The 22,364-nt window shown below is 38.4% G+C and overlaps 1 protein-coding gene across 4 annotated transcripts in view; it reads left to right on the top strand.

Moving 5' to 3' along the window:
• LOC149261528 (kihadalactone A synthase LFS-like) overlaps nt 1-22,364 on the top strand; it is a 231,141-nt gene that overhangs the window by 128,238 nt on the left and 80,539 nt on the right. For all 4 annotated transcript variants that reach the window (XM_089422358.1, XM_089422366.1, XM_089422360.1 and 1 more), the window contains one exon: nt 3,908-3,959. In XM_089422358.1, the coding sequence (XP_089278484.1) occupies nt 3,908-3,959 (52 nt within the window). The remainder of the gene's footprint in view (nt 1-3,907; nt 3,960-22,364) is intronic.

Below are 22,364 nucleotides of genomic sequence, written 5' to 3' on the forward strand. Positions count from 1 at the left end.
TTCAACTTCAAGCTTTCAAAATTGAAAATTCAATATATAACATTTATCATCATTGATCACCAAAGTTGTACTTGTAAGTTAAGTTTAACCATTACAAGAAATAATATCTAACATGAAATGAAATGTTATAAAATGAATTACGAAATGAAATGAAACAACTTTCACGAAGCATCATATTCATAATTTAGAATCATTACCAATGAGTTATAATTTCCAACTTCAAACTTCAAACTTAGATTGTCACAGTCATATATTGTTTACAAAAAATATCATTATGATATGAAAGAGTCAAGACTCAACAGTTATGAAAACTAATAGAAACTAGAAAAGACAAGTAAACTGTAAATCTATTATCTACTACTTCATGTGGCCCTTGCCACGAGAAGTGTCTGATGTATGAGCAGGTCGTGGTGGTCTTCTAGGAGTCTCCTCCCGCACAGACCGACGACCAGAACCAGAAGGCACATGCCCTCCACGTGAGGGTGTAGATGGAGGCGGCGACAGCAAAGGAACAAGACTCGGAACTCGAGCACTGCTATTGGATGGTGGAGGTGGCATGGTTATTGCTTCATCTTCCTCTCTCATAAGTTCCGCTTCCAGTTCTTCAAGATGTATAGTGCCATCCTCCAAATTATCATCCTTTGGGTGGTTGTCCCAAATTTTATATGTTGGATCCTCATAAGCCCGATCACAGTAATGACTCAACAACCTCAAGTTGTAGTGCACATAAACCAAGCTTTCTACCTGGTTTTCATTGAGTCTGTTTCTTTTCACATTATGTATGAAGTTGTAGGTGCTCCAACACCTCTCTGCAGAAGAAGTATTTACAACCTGTGAGAGAACTTTTTTTTGCCAATTTTGGCAAAAGTCCCTGGCCGCCATATGATTCCCACCATGTGAGAGCATCAAATCTGTCTCTATCTTCCATTGCATGAAAGGTACCAAACAAACCAGTGCAACTGAAGTATCTGCCTAATTCAAGACGCACACTAGCACATTCCTCCCTGTCAGGTATCAACTTTTCTAATGCTTGCAAATATCCTGTAGATACCTCTTCATCTATATGGGGTTTGACCCTAACCCCACCCCTTGGTGCAAGTTGGCCCAACCAAGATGCAGAGTAGTATTTTGGCGTAAGGATATACGCCAAGCAATGTAGTGGAACATTAAGTTTATCCCATCGTATACACACACAATCGTGAATCAATTTATACAAGTTGGGATCATTGTTATGAACAATATCTTTTATTTGCCCCAACATGGTATCCATCTGCTCATACACCTCGCCAATCACTGGTTTATCTGTATCTGCAAACCGAATCATGTGATAAACGTGCTTGGTGAAATCCAATACTTGCCTCACACATGCCCAAAACATACCATCTAGAGCGGCATCCTCCACCTGTTCAAAACCTTGTCTGTCAGCTGCATTTGTAGCCCTTTCCTTTAATACCTGCCAGTGTGGACTTGATACCATGCTAGCCAATGACTCTCTTACCTTCAAAAGCCGCTTGAAGGTGAGGTAATAGCTACCAAATCTAGTCCTTGCACTCTTCAACAACTCCAATCTTGAGTGACTGCGGAAAAGGCCATGGGTATTGCTATGATTTGTAATAAATTTTATCATTTCTTTGCCTCTCTTGTACAAATCACCAATCCATTTATATTGTTCGTTTTTGTTCTTAACAATATCATGCATCAAAAGGTTCATTGTGTGAACCAAACACCCAGACCAAAATATGTTGGGGTATTTATCCTCAATAATTGCTCCCGCTGCCTTACAATTAGGAGCATTATCAGTGATGACTTGGATGACATTGTATGGCCCAATACGCTCAATTGTTTCAAGTAATGGTTCTACAATGTTGATGCCGGTCTTGAATTTGTCTGAGTAATCATATGCTGAAAGAAAGATGGCACCACTAACAGACATAGCAAGAACATTTATCAATGGCTTGCCTTTTACATTTGTCCATCCATCAGATACAATGGACACCCCATGGTTAGTCCAAGAACTTGTCATTCTATTCAAAGAATGTGATATTTTTGCTTTTTCATGATCAAGTCCAACGGTTTTTGCCTTGTCATACCCAAGGCTCTTGTATCCTTTAGGGGCATCATTTATGGCAGAAACCATTTCGTACCAATAAGGTGAGCGAAGAACATTGAATGGTATCCCACATGCATAGAGAAACCTGTAAACTTTTGAATCCATATCATTCCTACGCCCTTCATCAAGGAAATCTGATATGTTTCTACGCCTTAAACTTGGTGACCCTGTTCCTCCATATCCACTGCCTTGGGAGGATGCTGAAGGAGTTCTTTGTGCATGTGATTGTGAGCTTGGTTCAAAGAAACCCTTTGATTTTTTAGATTTGTATTGGGCTTCCTCCTCTTCCCTTGTGTATTTGGCTCTATTTGCTGCTAACATACCTATATAAGTTTTGATTCCTATTTGTTTATCTCCATCCCATGGCCTTTTCCCGCAGAGGTGCTTTTTGGCACGGGTGTATGAACCTGTGTAATTATTGTTGCAATGGAGACAATGAAATTTAGTGGTTCCACCCCCTTTCCCTGCTTCAGGCCTATTAACATATTTCCACAATGGGGTTTGGTCTTGTTTAGTTTTTTGAGTTGACTCATGTCCACTCTCCTCCAGCTCCTTCTCACCGGGGTTTTCATCAAATCCACTATGACCCCCTTCTTCATCCCCTTCTTCATTTTCAACCCTCTTTTTTCTACTCTCCAACACCATAATAACTAAAAAAGGAACCAAGAAGAAGAAAATGCCAAGAAATATAACCATGATGTTTGAAATTTGAAGTTTTGAATCTGCAAAAGATGGAATGGGAATGGGAATGGGAAATAGAGAATTTTTTTTTATTTATTTATTTAGGAATGAACATTAAAAAAAATTGCTAGAATAGAGTGTAGAGCCTACCTCTTTGGCCTCCAATCTCCCCTTGCAAGCTCTTCAATCTCCCCTTGCTCCTTGCTTTCTCTTGCTCTCTCACTCTTTTGCTCCTTGCTCTCTCTTGCTCTCTCCTTGCTCCTCACTCTCTTGCTCTCACTCTCACTCTCTCACTCTCACTCACTCTCAAACAATGATGAAATGAATGTGAGGGAGGGTCTATTTATATTCTCTCCCTTCCTCCTTCCCTCCCTCCCTCACTTTATTTATTTATTATTTATTATTATTATTTTTTAATTTTCGCGCGTTTTTTTTTTCCAGGCGTCGCTCATCGCTGTCGGGAGCGATTTTTATAACCCAGGAGCGGTCAGGAGCAATCGCTCCCCGACCGCTCCCGGGTTGTAAAAATCGCTCCTGGTGCGACGGGAGCGACGCTCCCTATGTCGATTTGAAAAAAACAGGGAGCACAAATTTTTTTAGGGAGCGCGCTCCCGACCCGCTCCCGAATCGCTCCCGCCCGAAGCGCGGATTGGGAGCGGGATCGAGAGGGGGGGCGCTCCCCCGCAACACTAGTTTGGCAGTTAGAGCAAAATGAATCAATAAGAATTTTTCTTTGTAGTTGAATGAATCTGGGAGGCATAATCTCAAGAGTATGGGATAGTAGAGATACATTAACACTTTACTCGAAACAAAACAATTGTGGAAATTATTCAGACATTGAATTTGATATTATGCTTTGTCTTTTTGCAGAAGGGTTGGAATATTTTGTTGTAAACATCCAAATTCAGATTTCTATCTTAGTTGCATCAATGCATGTGTAGATATGTTTTCTATTCGTTGATCCTGTTTGGATGTTGTGATTAGTCTCTCATTTTTGCCTGTAACTTTCCTGAGTTGTTTTTAATGTCTCTTTCGTTTGAGTTATGATTCTGGTTTGATATGTTATTATTCTTGACTCTTGATAATGTTCTAATGATATGTGCCTGGAGATGCTAGAACTTTTGCCTTGCTGGAGAGAAACAATGGAAGATTACTATGAAAAAGTCTTGTAAGTTTTATGTTCCCCTATCTTAGGATTGTAAATTAGTATTACTTTATTTTCCAATCTTAAGGAGACGTGAAAATAGATAGTTATCAATTCATTCCCTTTCTAGAACAGTGAAAAAAGAATAAATAATATATTGCCAAACAGAGAGAGAAATAGGTAGTTGATATAACCTGCACTCCTTTATCTTTTGGTGAAAAATAAATGTGGACTTGTACACTTGATTTTCTAAGATAGCATATAAAAATTAAAATTTTGTATATTCACACTGAAACATTGAAAGGCAATTTCAGAATATTAGATTAATTTCTGAATATTGCTTACATTTCAAGGGGTCAACAAATTACAAGTCGAAGTGCCACTTAAAAGATGCCAAAGTAGAAACTATTGTGCACATAGAAAAGTGTGACCTACAACAGCTCTGGACATCTAGGGAAGTCAACAGAAATTTTGCCTGCTCAGAGGAAGCAAGATGCTAGCTGTATGTTCGGTGTTGTATGCTTGAATACTTACTGAGGCGAGTGCCAATCTACAAATGAATGCAATATTTTAAGTATATGTATACGCAAAGGGATCAACTGTGAAGGGATAAAAATAAGACTTACTTCCCAAAGGAACTTTTCCATCAAATAATGTGGCTGATAGGAAATGTAAGATCTTATTTATTTCAAAAACAATTCCCAGACCATATAGAGTCAAGATCAGAGGGCCTAAAATATGATTGAATAGCAAGAGGGTGACGACTAGAAGACACCAAAATGAGGGCATTATGTTACATTCTAAACCCTTTTTATTGAGAAGTTCATGCCTTGGGAAGAACCGTGAGTAAATTACCTTGTCTTTTTTTATTTAACAAAATAGAAGAGTGATTTAACTGTTTCTGCCAAATAAACTGTCCATCAAATCTACTCCTTTCTTGTAGATTATAATTGGCAAGAAAAGTAGGGATGGCTGCTAAAAGTTAAACAAGCAGATACAGAATTATCAGTAGTTTTGATGTTTAGAAGAAAAATCTCCAATTTTCTGATATTCTTAATTAGACAACCACGTAAGTGCATTCAATATATGATGGGTAAAAAACTTCTTGTGACTCAGTTCCGAGTTGAGGATAGCAATTGAAGCCACCATCTAGGTAGAAGCTTGGCATCTTGTATTAAATTTAGCAAGTTACAAAACATGTGACTTAAAACAGGATCGGATGGGTATGCAGAACTTGTACAAGATTGCCTTAAATTTGTCATTTTCTGCAGCAAAATCTGTCCTATGTAGCTTATGAGCAAAGTATAAAAATAAAATCTAGAGAAATACTTTTGTGAAAAGGCTATATAAAGCAAGGATACATCGAAGCCTTAAATTTGTCATTTTCTGCAGCAAAATCTGTTCTGTGTAGCTTATGAGCAAAGTATAAAAATAAAATCTAGAGAAATACTTTTGTGAAAAGGCCATAGAAAGCAAGGATACATCTAGGGAAATGCTTTTGTGAAAATGTATAGTCATTGTCTTCATGCCGAGGACCTAGCCTGCTACCCAACAAATCTCTTTCATATTGTAGCCAAAGTTGAAACAAAAAAGTTGCAACAACTTAAGAGTTTTAGTTGTCAAAAGGCCATCTGGATCATAGTTAAGCATCTACAAGCTTTTGCACATGTAAATAGAAGATGGAGACAAATATTTATATGATAAGATCGGATTTCAGTGGTAGTCTAGTTAAAATAATATTACTTGTAGAATATGGATCATACAAAGATATTTGTAATAAAAGTCTACCAACATGTTATTGATATTTGTCTCTTGTTAGTGTTCTTTGTTATTTGATGTCAACGTCAACTAGATGATTGTAGCAAACACGTGTTTACCAACATTTTGTTATTGATCAATACTTGCATATTGTAGGAAGAAGAGCTCGATAGCATGAAACTTTCAGAATATCAGCTTATCAACCTTGAATCATGGGTCTTTGAATATTCAAGTGGGGTCTAAATGTGGGCTTGTTCTTTTTGGGATCCACTACAATCACTAGTTGTTTGTTATTAAACATGGGAACTTCAAGCAAACATCTATAGGTTGCTAGACTAAAAAAATCTATAAAGCACTAGATTCCTTTCCATGTACAAGAGAGTAATTGTTGTGCCCCTAGTGTTGAAATTTGTAACTAGGTTCGGTCTTCATTATAATGTAATTGTAATCATGACATTGTATATTCTTTATAAAGAAAGAAAATGAAAGAAAAAGAAATTATATTTTTGGAGTATGGGTTTCATACTCAAGTTCAAGTCAAAAACATGTTCTTCGTGCTTCTAGGTCTTCTAGGTCTTTCTAGGTTTTTTTGGGATAAAGAATAATATTGGTCATGTGTTATAGTTCCATTTGGACATCGTAATGTAGAAAAATATTTATTTTATCGAGAAAAATCCATGGATAAGCCCAAGACCAAGTCGGCCTAAAGGAGACCTATTCAACCCTCAAGAAAGGCTATAAATACAAGGGAGCTCAACTTCAATTGGACACTCATCGCAAGCATGTTCAATCTGCAATAGTGAAGGTGAAGAAGAGTAGCTGGGAGGGCGAAGAAGAGGAAGTTGAAGTCTATCTCTCTCTTGTTTCACTAGGGTTCGTAAAGCTACCAGTTGCAAGGGGTCGAAATTCTAAAGTAGTTGTAGGAGGACGAATTGTAGGGCTGAAATTTTGAAGCAGTTCTTGGAGGCTGAGATTGCAGAACCGAAATTCTGTTGCAGGGGCTGAATTTGCAGCATCAAGGAAGTAGTATTGAAGTTTTGAAGTTGTCTCAAGGAAGATCTTGCTGGGGGTTGACTTGGGGCTTGGAGGGTTTGTTGGCTTTGGTCTTTGGGTCTTGGAAGTCTCTTTTGTAAGCAGATTCTAAAGAAGAAGAGAAGCATTTTTTGGGTTTTCCCCTTGGAGGGGTTTTGCCTTGGCTTGGAGCCTATATCTTGTGTACTCTGTCTCTTTGTGATCTTCATTGTTTTGGTAATTGCTTGATGAATAGAACTAAAGAAGTAATAAAGAACCAACTAACATCACAAGTAATTATCATGATAAGGAAAATAAGTTCTAATCTACAAGTCTCCATATTTTCCAACATGGAATCAAAGCTAAGGTGCAAGAAGGAGATTGAAGATCACAATTCAGTTGGCACTATGACAAGGGTTGTAAGGAAGGGTTTCAAGGTTCTTGGAAATCTTGCTACGTCCATCAAGAAGTGTCTAATGAAGATCAATTCTAAGCTCGCAAAGGAAGTAACAATTGAAAATTTGTTCTCTGCTCTATTCGACACATTCAAGTATGAGAATGTATGGGTTATTGATAGTGGTGCCTCCAAACATATGACAGGAGAATGTAGTCAACTCCAAACCCTATCTAAGGGAAACTCATCTCACTCTATTGAACTTGGAGACAACAAAAGCTATCCAGTGAAAGGCATTGGGTCTACATCATTGGAGCTCGAGTCAGGTGGAAGCATTCACCTCAACAACATCTTATATGTTCTAGGTTTGAAGAAAAACTTACTTTCTATTTCTTGTCTAGAGGATAAGGGTGATAGAGTTGCTTTTGTTGATGGCAAGGTTTTGGTTTGGGGTAAGGGCTCTAATATTAATGAAGCAAGGGTGATTGGGATTTGTGAGGGGACATTGTATAGACTCTATACACCCCTAGCTTAAGCCATAGTTCACTTAGAAGTGAGTCCTTCTGAACTATGGCATAGAAGGTATGGACACCTTCATTATAAGATATTGCCATCTCTGAGTCAAATGGTCAATGGCATCCTCGAAATAAAGGAAGATCATGAAGGGATCTGTAAGGGATGTGCTCTAGGCAAGAATGTAAAGAAACCATTTGCAAGTAGTGACACTAGATCTAAGGAAATTTTAGATCTCATACAGTCGGATGTATGTCGACCAATGATAGTATAGTCTCTTGGTGGGAATCGGTATTATGTAACCTTCATTGATGATTACTCAAGGAAGACTTGGTTATACCTTCTCAAGAACAAGGATGAGGTATTCGAAAAGTTTCAGGAGTTCAAGAATGAAGTGGAAAACCTAACCGAGAGAAAGATCAAAATTCTAAGGTCAAACAATGGTGGAGAATACACCTCCAAAGAGTTAATAGCTTTCTGCAAGGAAGCAGGAATCAAGAGGGAGCTCATTGTTCCCTATAATCCTGAACAAAATGGTGTGGCAGAAAGGAAGAATTGTACTATTGAAGAATGTGTCAGGGCTATGCTACATGATCAAGATCTCCCTCAATTCCTATGGGGAGAGGCATGCATGACAACTATCTACTTACAAAATCGAAGTCCTCATAGGATTCTTAACAACATGACTCTGGAAGAAGCATTTACAGGAAAGAAGCCAAGTGTGGATCATCTTCGGATATTTGGGTGTCTTGTGTATATTCATATATCCAAGGACTGTGAAAATTCGGAAACCCCGAATCCTACTGTAGCGACTGATAATATTTCTTCTATTTGTTAAATTAACTGAACAAATTATTTGCAATTTTCTACGACAAATATCGAAACATATACAAAAAAACCTTCACAAAATAAATACTGTTGAAGAAATAAAAACACTGGAAGAACAGATGCACACACACAATAATACACTGTTATTTTTGGACTAATGTCCTTGGGAAAACTCAACTTGGGAAAACCGGTGCAGCAGCTGAGAGTTTTATTTTTATACAGTAGTAAATCTGAGTACAAATCTATGGAAGCTCAAATCTAGCTTTCCATATAGAGAAAATAATTGACAGAGGTCTAGTGAGAAAAATCTCACTTCCACCGGTGATTTGACACTGACCTTGGCTCAAGATGAGCTGCTCCTTGCTGCCTCTGTGTCACCCAGCTCGGACCAGCGTCTCTCTTGCTGACTGATCAACTGCTACTCTGGAAACTTGATCTTCCTGGCCTCCGGGCTCCCACTCTGGCTTCTGGCATTGAATTTCGACTTCTCCTCAGCAAAATACAGATCTCCCTCTGAAGCTCTGCGCTGCCTCTTTGCACTGCGTCAACCTCTCTGTGGAATTCTCTGTCTCTCTGCTATGCACTCACCGAACTGGAAAAACTTCCTTTCGACCTTACTATCCCTGCCCCTCTCTCACTGTTTCAACTTTACTGAATCACCTCCGGCAACTCATAGCTGCCACTCTAGGAATCGATTTCCCAGCAAAATCGAATTTCTGGTGGCTCCAAGTGTGTTCATCAACCCCCATCGAATTTCTTCTTATAATCTCTCGTTGAGACATCAACGACCTAGATTAAAACATAATCGATGGCTAAGATTAACTAGAACTCAATCCATGTCTTCTTCTAGAAGATTCTCACCATGACTTAATTAATACCCTTTAATTAGTCAATTTTCCTAAGTTTAGACTTAGGCACTGTTGACCTCTACCGGTCAACTACCCATGCAATACACCCCCTTTTTCTTGACAGAAAGGGGCAGCACCTGATCACCGTGTCCGTGCCATCCAGCAGTCATCAGCAGCTTGATCAATCTAATTGTAAACCCAGTCTGCATGTATTAATTGTAAATAATCTTAGCAGATATGAGTCGTGTATGTGAATTGCCTAGGTGGACCTAACTTTCTAGTGGTAATCTACGTCCCGGAAGGTTTTTCGTCTCACCGATCCATGGATCGGCAGAGTTTTCCTTCAAACCTGACCCCAAAGCCGGGATGGATTTTGTCATTAGAACTTTAGGAGAATCCTAGTGTGTTGATCTGCTAGATTATAGTTGTGTCGCAGAACTGGGTGATTTGTGAGGGTCTGTATTAAGTGGGTTTGTCCCCTTAAGATGTAAATTGTAAAAGTCATGATGTAATGTGTCCTGAGGGTCGAAAAATGTTTTAAATCCCCTCACGAGTCCTAGGTCCTAGGTGATGTTTCCGAAGGCTTAGTTCGATGATCCATTTTAAAATGAATTATAATATAAAAAATGAAAAATATAAAAATATAAAAAAGGGATTTATTTGTAAAAATTGTTTAGATTTAGTTTTATTTAAAGTTTTAGATTTCAGATTTTAATTTTTGTTTTAGGATAGATATTTTTTTTAAATTTTTGTTTAAAAAAAAAATATAAACAAATAAAATAAAAAAAAATAATAATAAAAAAAAAAAAAAAAATAAATAAATAAATAAAAAGATTTTAGGCTTAGTTTTATTAGTTTAGTTTTAGATTATTTTTAGATTTTATTTTTTAACTTTTGTTTTAAAAAAAAAAAAAAAAAATTTGAAAAAATATAAAAATTTTGTGGAAAATTATTTTTGCCAGTTTCAGTGGTTTTCATGTTATATCTTTCATGCTGAATTTTCAAGTCGAGATGCGAAGTTGATATCTGGTTAATGGTTTATGATTCGTGGTGGTTTAAAGCATTCATTTTTTTTTTTCTAAACTTTCAGTTGCTGGATATCGTTTTGGTTATTCTTAAAGCATTGTGTTTTAGCTGATGCCTTTGATGATAGATGATTGTTGTTCACGGTTTATTTTCCTATATCATTTAACAAGTAATCATTTTAATAACAATCTCATAAGGCACTGGTCTGCTAAATTAATCAAATCCATCTAGTGCTTTTCATATCGTGTCTCGTGTCTCCCAACCAACTGGTCGACAGTTGGTCTCATCATTTCTCAGGGACTACCCCCCTTAGCCGCGGGAGACAGGCTTAAACGGAGGGATCGGGGATCAGAGTGACAGCCCCCGGTCTGAGCGTTGTCGTGTCAATCTGCGCACCAACATTTTTTGGCGCCGTTGCCGGGGACACTTTGCTCTCGGTGTTTCAAACGACAATCATCCTTCTCATTTTTATCTTTTCATCTGGCCCGGCAGTGCCAACATTTTTTGGCGCCGTTGCCGGGGACAGAGTTTTCCTGTTCCTGGAGTTTCATCGACATTCATCTTCTCATCTCTCATCTCTCAGTTGAGCTGGCAGATTCAATATTTTTGGCATCTTTTCATCCCATATCAGCAACATCTCTTGGGTTTGTTTCTTGTTTGGGTGGCGACTCCATTTTCTCATTTTTCCCAGACAAGAAGCCTTCCTCATATCTGCTTGTGATTCCTTTTTGGATCTTAGAATCAGATTCATTGTTCAAGTGGCGACTCCACTTCTTTCATCTCTTGATTTTCTTGAGCAGAGATCTAGTTCTATCATTCATCTAATCCCTTATCATTCATCATGGATTATTCATTTAAGCTATGTCGTTTTACTGAACGTCTCCATGATTTTCCGGAAGATGCCATTCCTAAGTTACCTATTTTCTCGGGTGGTGATCCAATCGCTGTTAGAAGGCATCTAGTCTTGTTTACTCGCATCATGATCATATATTGCAGACCCCCTCAGTTTAATCATGATGATATCAAAATGCGTCTATTTGTCCTTTCTTTAGAAGATGATGCTTTGAATTGGTTTAACAATTTTCCTAAGGATTCTTTCACTTCTTTAGAAGACATTGTCGATGCTTTTAAAAATAGATATGGTTAGCCAAACAGCTTGCCTTCTGCCTCTAAAATTGTGCAACAGAATGAAAGTAATTTGATAAGCGGTCCAGCTGAAAGATCCCAAGACGATTCATCATGTCAGAATGTGTCATCCACCGGAAATATTGCAGATCAAGTTCATGATAGTGAAAAATCAGGGACAAATGACAATGAAAGGGAAGAGCAAAAGCAAATTTTACGAGATCTAATGATGCTGGTGAGAAATATGGAAATCAATCAAACTAATTATGTCAATGATGTGAAAACTTTATGCACCCACCTGGAAAAACGTAATAGGGAGATTGAGGTCACGCAAAATCAGCATGCTAAAGAAATTGAGGCCATAAAAACTAATTATGAAACAGAAATTAGAATCATGCATAACAGGTTGTCAGTCTTAGAGGAAAATATGGTGACCATGAAAGCTGATCATGATAAGGAAATTGACTCTATGCAAAAGAAGTTACTAAATATGGATGAGGAAATGACTATCATGACGTTCAATCATAATAATCAGTTGGCTGACATGCAAGCGAATCATAAAGAAGAAATAAATTTCATGCAACATTACTTGATGGACATAAAGGAAAAGAACAATAAAGAGATAAAAGACATAAAAGAACATCATGCCAGACAAATCGGTGATATAAAGGTTGAACACTCTAGACAGATGGATTCCATTAGAATACAGGTTCAAAGGTTTCAGCAATTGGAAGATGAAAGAAACCATGTGACATCAGTAGATCAGGAGCCTTCTCATTTGCTACAACAAGTTCCATCTTATTATGAGGAGGTTATTGATTTGATTGAAAGATGGTTAATTGAAGGTGATCCGGATAGACTTAAGAATGATAAAGATCAGATGCAGGATAAAGAAAGACATATCACGCATAATTCATCTGATAGTTTTGAAACAGAAAGTTCCAGGTCATCAGTAATTCAACCTGCCAGAAAGAAAAAACGTAAGAGAAAGAAAATAAGAAGAAGATTTGACTCATCAGACAGCCGCGAGCAACTTGATTTTCGGATAGGAAAAAGTCCTACCATATGCAAAATTGGACATGGCACATCCGACAAGCAGCCGACAGATTTGCCTGAAAGCAGGCAAATGCTCAGTATGCACTTTATTGAACACATCTGATGCCATGGGGCATCCTTTGTATCGTATTTCTAACCCTACTCCTTGTTTTTTCCGCATTTTTATTTATGTTTTGCTTTTCTAGATTAGTTAATAAATGAAGAGCTTTTATCTTTCCTGTGCTTAATGTATATGATGATTTTTTGGGATGGATGCTACTTATATTTTATTGTGTGTTGCGTGGATGTAGATTCTGGATTCTCACATTCCTGCAAGCAGCAACGTGTCCCCAAGTAGAGCCAGATGTTGACCTCTACCGGTCAACTACCCATGCAGTACACCCCCTTTTTCTTGACAGAAAGGGGCAGCACCTGATCACCGTGTCCGTGCCATCCAGCAGTCATCAGCAGCTTGATCAATCTAATTGTAAACCCAGTCTGCATGTATTAATTGTAAATAATCTTAGCAGATATGAGTCGTGTATGTGAATTGCCTAGGTGGACCTAACTTTCTAGTGGTAATCTACGTCCCGGAAGGTTTTTCGTCTCACCGATCCATGGATCGACAGAGTTTTCCTTCAAACCTGACCCCAAAGCCGGGATGGATTTTGTCATTAGAACTTTAGGAGAATCCTAGTGTGTTGATCTGCTAGATTATAGTTGTGTCGCAGAACTGGGTGATTTGTGAGGGTCTGTATTAAGTGGGTTTGTCCCCTTAAGATGTAAATTGTAAAAGTCATGATGTAATGTGTCCTGAGGGTCGAAAAATGTTTTAAATCCCCTCATGAGTCCTAGGTCCTAGGTGATGTTTTCGAAGGCTTAGTTCGATGATCCATTTTAAAATGAATTATAATATAAAAAATGAAAAATATAAAAATATAAAAAAGGGATTTATTTGTAAAAATTGTTTAGATTTAGTTTTATTTAAAGTTTTAGATTTAAGATTTTAATTTTTGTTTTAGGATAGATATTTTTTTTAAATTTTTGTTTAAAAAAAAAATATAAACAAATAAAAAAAAAAAATAATAAAAAAAAAAAAAAAAAATAAAAAAATAAAAAAATAAAAAAATAAAAAGATTTTAGGCTTAGTTTTATTAGTTTAGTTTTAGATTATTTTTAGATTTTATTTTTTAACTTTTGTTTAAAAAAAAAAAAAAAAAAATTTGAAAAAATATAAAAATTTTGTGGAAAATTATTTTTGCCAGTTTCAGTGGTTTTCATGTTATATCTTTCATGCTGAATTTTCAAGTCGAGATGCGAAGTTGATATCTGGTTAATGGTTTATGATTCGTGGTGGTTTAAAGCATTCATTTTTTTTTTCTAAACTTTCAGTTGCTGGATATCGTTTTGGTTATTCTTAAAGCATTGTGTTTTAGCTGATGCCTTTGATGATAGATGATTGTTGTTCACGGTTTATTTTCCTATATCATTTAACAAGTAATCATTTTAATAACAATCTCATAAGGCACTGGTCTGCTAAATTAATCAAATCCATCTAGTGCTTTTCATATCGTGTCTCGTGTCTCCCAACCAACTGGTCGACAATTGGTCTCATCATTTCTCAGGGACTACCCCCCTTAGCCGCGGGAGACAGGCTTAAACGGAGGGATCGGGGATCAGAGTGACAGCCCCCGGTCTGAGCGTTGTCGTGTCAATCTGCGCGACAACAGGGACCATTAAAAAAGATTAATTATTTTAATTAAGTCGTTTCTAGGTGGAATTTCCAGAAGCGATTTCTAGGTTTTGGAAAATACATGTAATCTAGCCTCTCCACCAAATTTCGTGGCTAGAACACAATCGATGCTACAAAAATCAACAAGGACAAGAAGAAGAAGTTGGATCCTACCAGTCTAAAGGGCATCTTTGTGGGATATAGTGCTTCATCAAAAGCATATAGAATCTATATCAAGGAGGATCATCAACTTGAAGTATGCAAGGATGTCATCCTTGATGAGAACATAGCTTACAAGAAGTCAAGGGATGTTCCAGTTGACTCTGATGATGAAGAGATACCTATCTTTGAGGATATCTCTAGGGATAATGATGGTCAAGAACCAGGACCTACTCAAGAAGATGTTGAAGGTCCTTGTGAGCCTATACATCAAGTAATTGTTCTAGAAATTGGAAGAGGCCTATTTGGTTAAAAACTACTCTTCAAGAGGTAGAAGGACATACAACATCAGGGACTTCCAAGGAAAGTAAGAGACCAAAGCGGTATTCTGGATATGCTGCATACATGACAAAGTTTATTGAAGCAGAACCTTCCTCCTACGAGGATTCAACTAAGAATCAAGAGTGGAGAAGTGCTAAGCAGGAAGAATACTAGTCCATAATGAAGAATGATGTCAGGGAAATTGTCCCTAGGCCAAGTGACAAATCTACAGTCACTTCAAAATGGATTTACAAGATAAAGCACACTGCAGATGGGAGCATAGACAAGTACAAAGCAAGGTTTGTAGCAAGAGGCATCTCATCAAAGGAAGAAATTGATTATGAGGAAACCTTTGCTCCCATAACAAGGTATACAACAATATGATTGCTTATTTCGTTGGCTGCTACTATGGGATGGAACATTCATCAAATGGATGTCAAATTTTTTTTCCTGAATAGGATCATTGCCGAGGAGGTTTACATTGAGCAGCCTCAAGGATTTGAAATAAATCAGAGGGAGACTCATGTCTGCAGATTGAAGAAGGTTGTATATGGCTTAAAGCAAGCACCTAGGGCCTGGTATGCAAGGATGGATGCATATCTATTGAGACTTGGTTTTACCAAGAGTATTGCAGATCCTAACCTATATATCAGGGTGGTCCAAGATGAACCAGTTATCATACTCTTGTATGTGGATGATCTACTAGTTACAGGTGTAAAGCATCAGATTCAAGAATGCAAGAAGCAGTTAGCAACAAAATTCGATATGAAAGATCTTGGGATCATGCATTATTATTTGGGACTAGAGGTATGGCAGAAGCCAGGAGAGATATATCTTGGTCAAGGTAAATATGTGATCAAGATGCTTCAAAAGTATGGCATGATGGATTGCAAGCCTATGATGACTCCTATGATTACCAACTTAAAGAAATTGAGGAGTTCAAAATCTAGTTCGGTGGATCCTACTTGCTACAGACAATTGATTGGGTCCTTGATGTATCTAGTAAATACTATACTGAACATTTGTTTTGCAGTAAATGTCCTAAGTCAGTTTCAGATGGAGCCAAAACATGATCATTGGATTGCAGCCAAGCATATCCTAAGATATTTATGTGGGACTATATATCACTGCCTCCGGTACACTACTAATGAAATCCACATTTGATATACAGATTCAGATTGGGGTGGCAATGAGATAGACAAAAAAAGCACAACAGGTGGATGCTTCAGCCTAGGATCTTCCATGGTCTCATGGATGAGCAGAAAGCAGGATACAATTGCTTTGAGTAGTGTTGAAGCTGAATATGTTGCTGCAAGCGAGGTCTGTTGGGAAGCAGTTTGGCTCAGGAAGTTACTATCAGACTTGTTTGAAGGACTGCTTAGCCCTACATGGATACATTGTGATAATCAGAGTTGCATAAGATTGACAGAAGACTCGGTGTTTCATGCTAAGACGAAGCATATAAACAACAAGTACCACTACATCAGAAGCTTGGTACGAGATGGGGTCGTGGAGCTGCACTATCTACCTACAGATGAATAGGTAGCAAACATATTGACTAAAGCGTTACCAAACAAGAAGCTTGAGTACCTGAGAGGTAAGCTTGGTTTGGTGGATATCTCTTCCCTGATTGAGAGGGAGTGATATCAGATAGTTCTTGTCTTTATGGGTCAGGCACTAGACTAGGACTAACAGCCGTAAGTCTTAGTGAAGGCCATAAAGAAATAATGGAGTTCGGAGGATTGGATAAGCATCTAGATTGGAACTTCTTATGGATGGTAGAATCCAAAGAAAGAAGTTGTTGACCAATGCTCTTTGAGGATGAGGTAGGGAATCCAAGATAAGAGTAGTCGAAGAGGATCGATATTCTTTGAGGATCCAGGTTTGGGAATCCAAGATAAGAATAGTCCTAAAAGGACATACCTTGTAGACATTTGGATGGGGTATGTGCCTTGAGAGGTAGTGTGGCAACTCACGTAAAGCCTCCTAACATAATGCTCATAATTAAAGATGAGCTTGTCCAGTTAAGGCCTTCAGGGACAATGTTGGTTATGATATAAAGATGCTTGAAAAAAGATGGCTTATCAATCCAACTCTTCTTATGAGAATGCTTCAAGATTGAGATTCATTGTACCATGAATACCTCCCTAGTTAAGAGGGAGTGTTGAAAATTGTAACTAGGTTCGGTCTTCATTATGATGTAATTGTAATCATGACATTGTATATTCTTTATAAAGAAAGAAAAAAAGATTATATTTTTGGAGTATGGGTTTCATACTCAAGTTTGAGTCAAAAGCATGTTCTTCGTGCTTTTAGGTCTTCTAGGTCTTTTTAGGTCTTTCTAGGATAAAGAATAATATTGGTCATGTGTCATAGTCCCATTTGGACTCATTGTAATGAAGAAAAATATTTATTTTATCGAGAAAAAGCCATGGATAAGCCCAAGACCAAGTTGGCCCAAGAGCAAGATCAAGTCGGCCTAAAGGAGGGCTATTCGATCCTCAAGAAACGAATTATACAAGGGAGCTCGACCTCATTTGGACACTCAACTCAAGCATGTTTGATCTGCAATAACGAAGGTGAAGAAGAGTAGCTTGGAGGACAAAGAAGAGGAAGTCGAAGTCTATCTATCTCTTGTTTCACTAGGGTTTATGAAGCTAGTAATTGCAAGGGGGGGAATTTTTGAAGTTGTTGCAGGAGGATGAATTACAGGGCTGAAATTCTGAAGCAGTTGCAGAACGCTGAGCTTGTAGGACCGAAATTCTGTTACAACGACTGAAGTTGCAGCATCAAGGAAGCAATATTGAAGTTTTGAAGTTGTCTCAAGGAAGATCTTGCTGGGGGCTGACTTGGGGCTTGGAGGGTTTGTTGGCTTTGGTCTTTGGGTCTTGGAAGTCTCTTTTGTAAGCAGATTCTAAAGAAGAAGAGAAGCATTTTCTAGGTTTTCCCCTTGGAGCGGTTTTGCCCTAGCTTAGAGCCTATATCTTGTGTACTCTGTCTTTTTGTGATCTTCATTGTTTTGGTAATTGCTTAAGGAAACAAAACTAAAGAAGTAATAAATAACCAACTAACATCCCAAGTAATTATCATGATAAGGAAAATAATTTCAATCTACAAGTCTCCATATTTTCCAACTCCTAGGAACACATATAAGTAAATAGTACATAGGTCATCATTCGGTCTTACATGTGGAATGGTTTTGGAATTAGTATATATAGAATATGAAGACTTATGCTACACAACTATATATGATTGCTTAATATTATTACCTTTTCGTGATCCAAAAAGGAGCATGAAGAATTGGAGTGGCTAAGGCATTGGTCAAATTGCTTAATGAAGGTGAAGCTTGGGGTTGAATCACACACAAACATAAGATCCTAGAAAAGCACTCTGATAGATCCTTGAGGTCTCAAGATGTGCATGCTCCTAGGGTTTTGACACTGTGCATCCCCCATAGTGCCTTCAAAGAGCATGTGTTAATCAAAATTTTGTTATTAATTAATACTTGTATAGTATAGGAAGAACGAATGTTATTAATCAAAACTTATATATTGTAGAAAGAAAAAACCCAATAATATGAATATTAGCTTATCACCTATTAATGATGGGTCTTTAAATATTTAAGGCCACTAAGGATCTAAGTGTAGGCTTGTTTAATTTAAGAACCATTGTAATCGCTAGTTGTTTGGTATAAACCATGGCAACTTTTAAAAGACATCTGTAGGGTGCTAGACCCACAAATATCTATAAAGCAATAGATTCCTTTCCATGTAAGAGAGAATAATTGTTGTTGTTCTCCTAGAAACACATATAAGTAAATAACACATTGGCCATAAATGGGGCCTACATATAGGAATCTCCTCCCCTCATGTGGACCCGACTCAGACCTAACAAATGACGCCCCCATTGTGCATGAGGTGGTTGGGAATTTGCACATGATATTAGAATTTGGAGTCTTGGTTTGCCATGGGCTTGATTCTCGATGCACTTAGACCATTGGATATCCAATTTGGATCAAGACCCTCGAGAGTGTTGATTTCTGGTAGCATTAGATGTGCTCTAAGTCTCAAAATTTGCAGGGAGGCTTAGACACATGCATTCCCCAATACCCAGAAATCATTTTGGGAAATTCCACTTGGAGACAGTTTTACCAAAATAATTAATCATTTTTAATGGGTGCCTAAGTCTAAACTTAGGAAATTAAAATAATTAAAGGGTATTAATCTAACTGTGGGTGAAACTTGTAGAAGAAGATAGAGATCGAGTCCAAATGATCTGAGCCATTGATTAGAATCTAATCTAGGCCGTTGATTCTCAACTGGAGGATTATAAGAACGAAATCGATGGGCACTTGGAGAACACATCGAGTAGAGATTAGAAGATCGAATTTCTGAAGCAGAGCAGCTATTGGAGAAAAATTCGAAGTGATCTTTCGCAGTGAGGGGCAGGGATAGTATCTGAAAGGAAATTTTCTTGGTCGGAGAGGGAAGAACAACGTCCAAAGAGGATGACGCTGGTTCATGTAGAGTTGACGCAGTGGCAGCGTAGAGCCTAGAGGGAGATCGAATTCCTGCCAATGTTTTAAAACTCCGACTTTGGTTTGGAAACGATCGACGGTCGGCTCCGACTCCGACTCTGACTCAGTGTCGACTCGGCCAGTTTGATTTCAATGACTCGGTCGTTGTAAAAAACATGTTAAATATTTTTTTTATAAAAAACATAATTTTAAATATTTTCATTCATGTTTCCAAACAGAAAGCCTTAGAATATAGAGAGAAGACAACATATGATCAAAGTAGGCTCATGAATATATCCATTATATCAAAATGGCACCCAGTGCATTGTCCAATACAAAGTTCATACTTAGCCACCAATGCCAGGATTCTTTTCTGCCTCAGCCTAAGGACAATCACTAGACTACAACAACAATAATACCAATTCTCTACCCCTAATGAAGTCTCAAAACCCTTGATTTAATTCTGGTCAAGCTCTAGAACAATCAGAGGTAAATATGTATTTATTAGTCCATTGCCAGAACGTTTTCCTTTTTAAAAACATTGTATGGCTCAATGCATTGTTTCAGTTTTCTAATTCATGCCACTAGGATAACCATACTTCGGCCTTGTAATTTTCAAAACTTTCTCACAGTGATAGATTACTTTAGGGCTATAAATATGTAATAAACAACAACCCAACCATTGATATGTAGGAGGCGGAACAACTTTTGACAAATGTGCTTAAGGGTTTTTGTCAAAGAGCCGAGCCGACCGAGTTGTTACCGAGCCGGCCGAGTCATTATCGAGTCGACTGAGTTGTTATGAGTCGACCGAGTTGTTACCGAGCCAGCCGAGTCATTATCGAGTCGACCGAGTTGTTATGAGTCGACCGAGTCAATGACTGGCTTGGTCACAACCCGCCCAGTCGTTCTGTTTCGGCCACCGAGCTGACCCGGCCAGGCATTGGCTTGATCTGACTCGGTCGAGTCGGAGTCGACTTAACCGTTTTTTAAAACAATGATTCCTGCTAATGAAATTGAGTTTCAGAAGCCAGGAGTGGGGGTGTGAGACCAGGAGGCAGGAAATCGAATTTTCCAGTCAGCAGAGGGTCTGAAGGAGGAGCAACGCAGTCCCCATCAGAGGTGACGTAGACTCTGCGTGGGGTTGATGCAGTGCTGCGCAGACGCTGACGCAAAAGGGACATATAGGCTCTTCTCCAGTGAGATCAGTGCCAGATTCTTCTAGTGACATGGTGAGAGCATCTCACTACTTGTTTTGTCGAGTTTCTCTCTGTATCAGATAGCCAATTAGGCATCCATCGAATTGTCCTCAGAAACTAATACTGCAAAATAATAAAACCCTCAGCTGCTGCACTGGTTTTCCCACACTGCGTTTTTCCGGGGACATTTGTCAAAAAATAACTGTGTAGATGTGTTGTGTATTTCTTTCTTGTTCAGTTTCTTGTTTCAACATTTTATTTAAATGGTGAAGGCTGCAATGTATTAGTTTCGGTGTTTACTATAGGAAATAGTAAATAATTTTGTTCAATAATTAACAAATAGAAGAAACGTAATCAGTTGTTGCAGTAGTGATTTGGGGCTTCTCGAATTTTCAAATGGTATCGGAGCTACAGGGAAACAAGAGAGCATTGCTGGAAGAGCCCAGTGCTGAAGGAAGAAGGGAAGTCGAAGTGTTGCATAGGCAGCAAATCGAATCCCCAGAGGGATTGCTGATCTAGGTGGTTCTAGACACACCCAAAGGTCAAAGAGGGCTTGTAATAGCTTAAAAATCAAAGTGGTTAGATTGCTCTTGAACCAGGACCAGGTCATAGTGCTCGTCGCCCTGATGCCAACAGTGCAAATGACACTCAAATCCAAGTTTGTATGAGGAAGATAGAGCTGGTCAAAGTTTTGCCACGTGGTAGGTTTAATGATCCTACAAATTGACCAAGTCATGGCTCACGAAATCAAGCCACTGAGACGGGCAAAATTGTGGCCTACTTAATTTGCCCAATAACCCTTATTTTTGGCAAATTCAAAAAAAGACCATATTGTTTAACAAAACAAAATATATATAAAATAAGGGGGTGGCGGGCCACCACCCTCGCCACCCCATGACATCCTTCGCACCGTTGAAACGTCATGTTATAACAAACCACAATCATACATTAATGTACTAGAGCCGGCGGGGATTGAACCCGCCCGGTCGACGTGGGCCAGCCCCCCACGGGCGGCCCCATGTGGCATATATTGCCAACCAACACAAAAGGCGAAGTTAACAACGTGCCAAAAATTATGTAACCGCCGCATTCCAAAAGTGTTTAACGCCAAAAAGTTTGTTGAACCAATAGGGCAGGGGTTGACCATGAGACCTCCACCCACCTAATTTATTATGCCACCAACAACCCAAACGGGCTCTCTTTGTTAACTCCACCGTAATGTTTATATATGAAACTTATTTCAACATTTGACCGAGGAAATGGAGCCGTGACCAATGAATCGCAGGGAGCGCTGAGCAACATTCCAAGGTGGAACCAGGAGGCCGCAACCATGTGGCATGGATTCCGAGATAGGGATATTCTACAAGAATATTCTCAGAGAATCTTTTGATGCTTGTGAGGAATCTTTGAGATTCCTTGGGAGGTAAATTTTCATTTTGTCAGAATGATATGAAGTTTATAGTCATTTTAATCGGAATTTCGCAGGGAACGCGATGGTGAAATCAGAATCACCATCTGAGTAGCAGATTTGCAGATTCCCAACAGAGCAGAATTTTCCAGATTCCTTGGAGGGTGAAATTCGCCAAAGTCAGAATGCAACCAACTTTATACTCAAAAGTCTCAGAATCTCACAAGGATCATGATGGCGAGATCAGATTTGTGATCTGAGTTGCAGATCTCCAGTCAGCCCAGAGAACAAAATCTTTGGAGAATCACGGGGAATCTAAAAGATTCCTACAGGCCCAGATTTTGACGGTGTCAGAATTCGAAAAATGGATAGTCGATTTTACACCTCTCGACAACAGAAATTTAGTGGTGTAGTTAGTTTTTGCAGTTGAGCCTTCCATTTTTGGGCCAACTTCAGAGGTGCATGTACATGAATCAGTCATGTCATGTTTTCCTTCATAATTGCTGGATGATGTATTATGTTTTGAGATCCTTGCTTGATGTTATGTTGTGGGATT

This window comes from Pinus tabuliformis, chromosome 6 (genome assembly GCF_031772625.1).
Source record: "Pinus tabuliformis cultivar Carrire ecotype Pingquan chromosome 6, CPIR1, whole genome shotgun sequence".
NCBI classification, from domain to species: Eukaryota; Viridiplantae; Streptophyta; class Pinopsida; order Pinales; family Pinaceae; genus Pinus; species Pinus tabuliformis.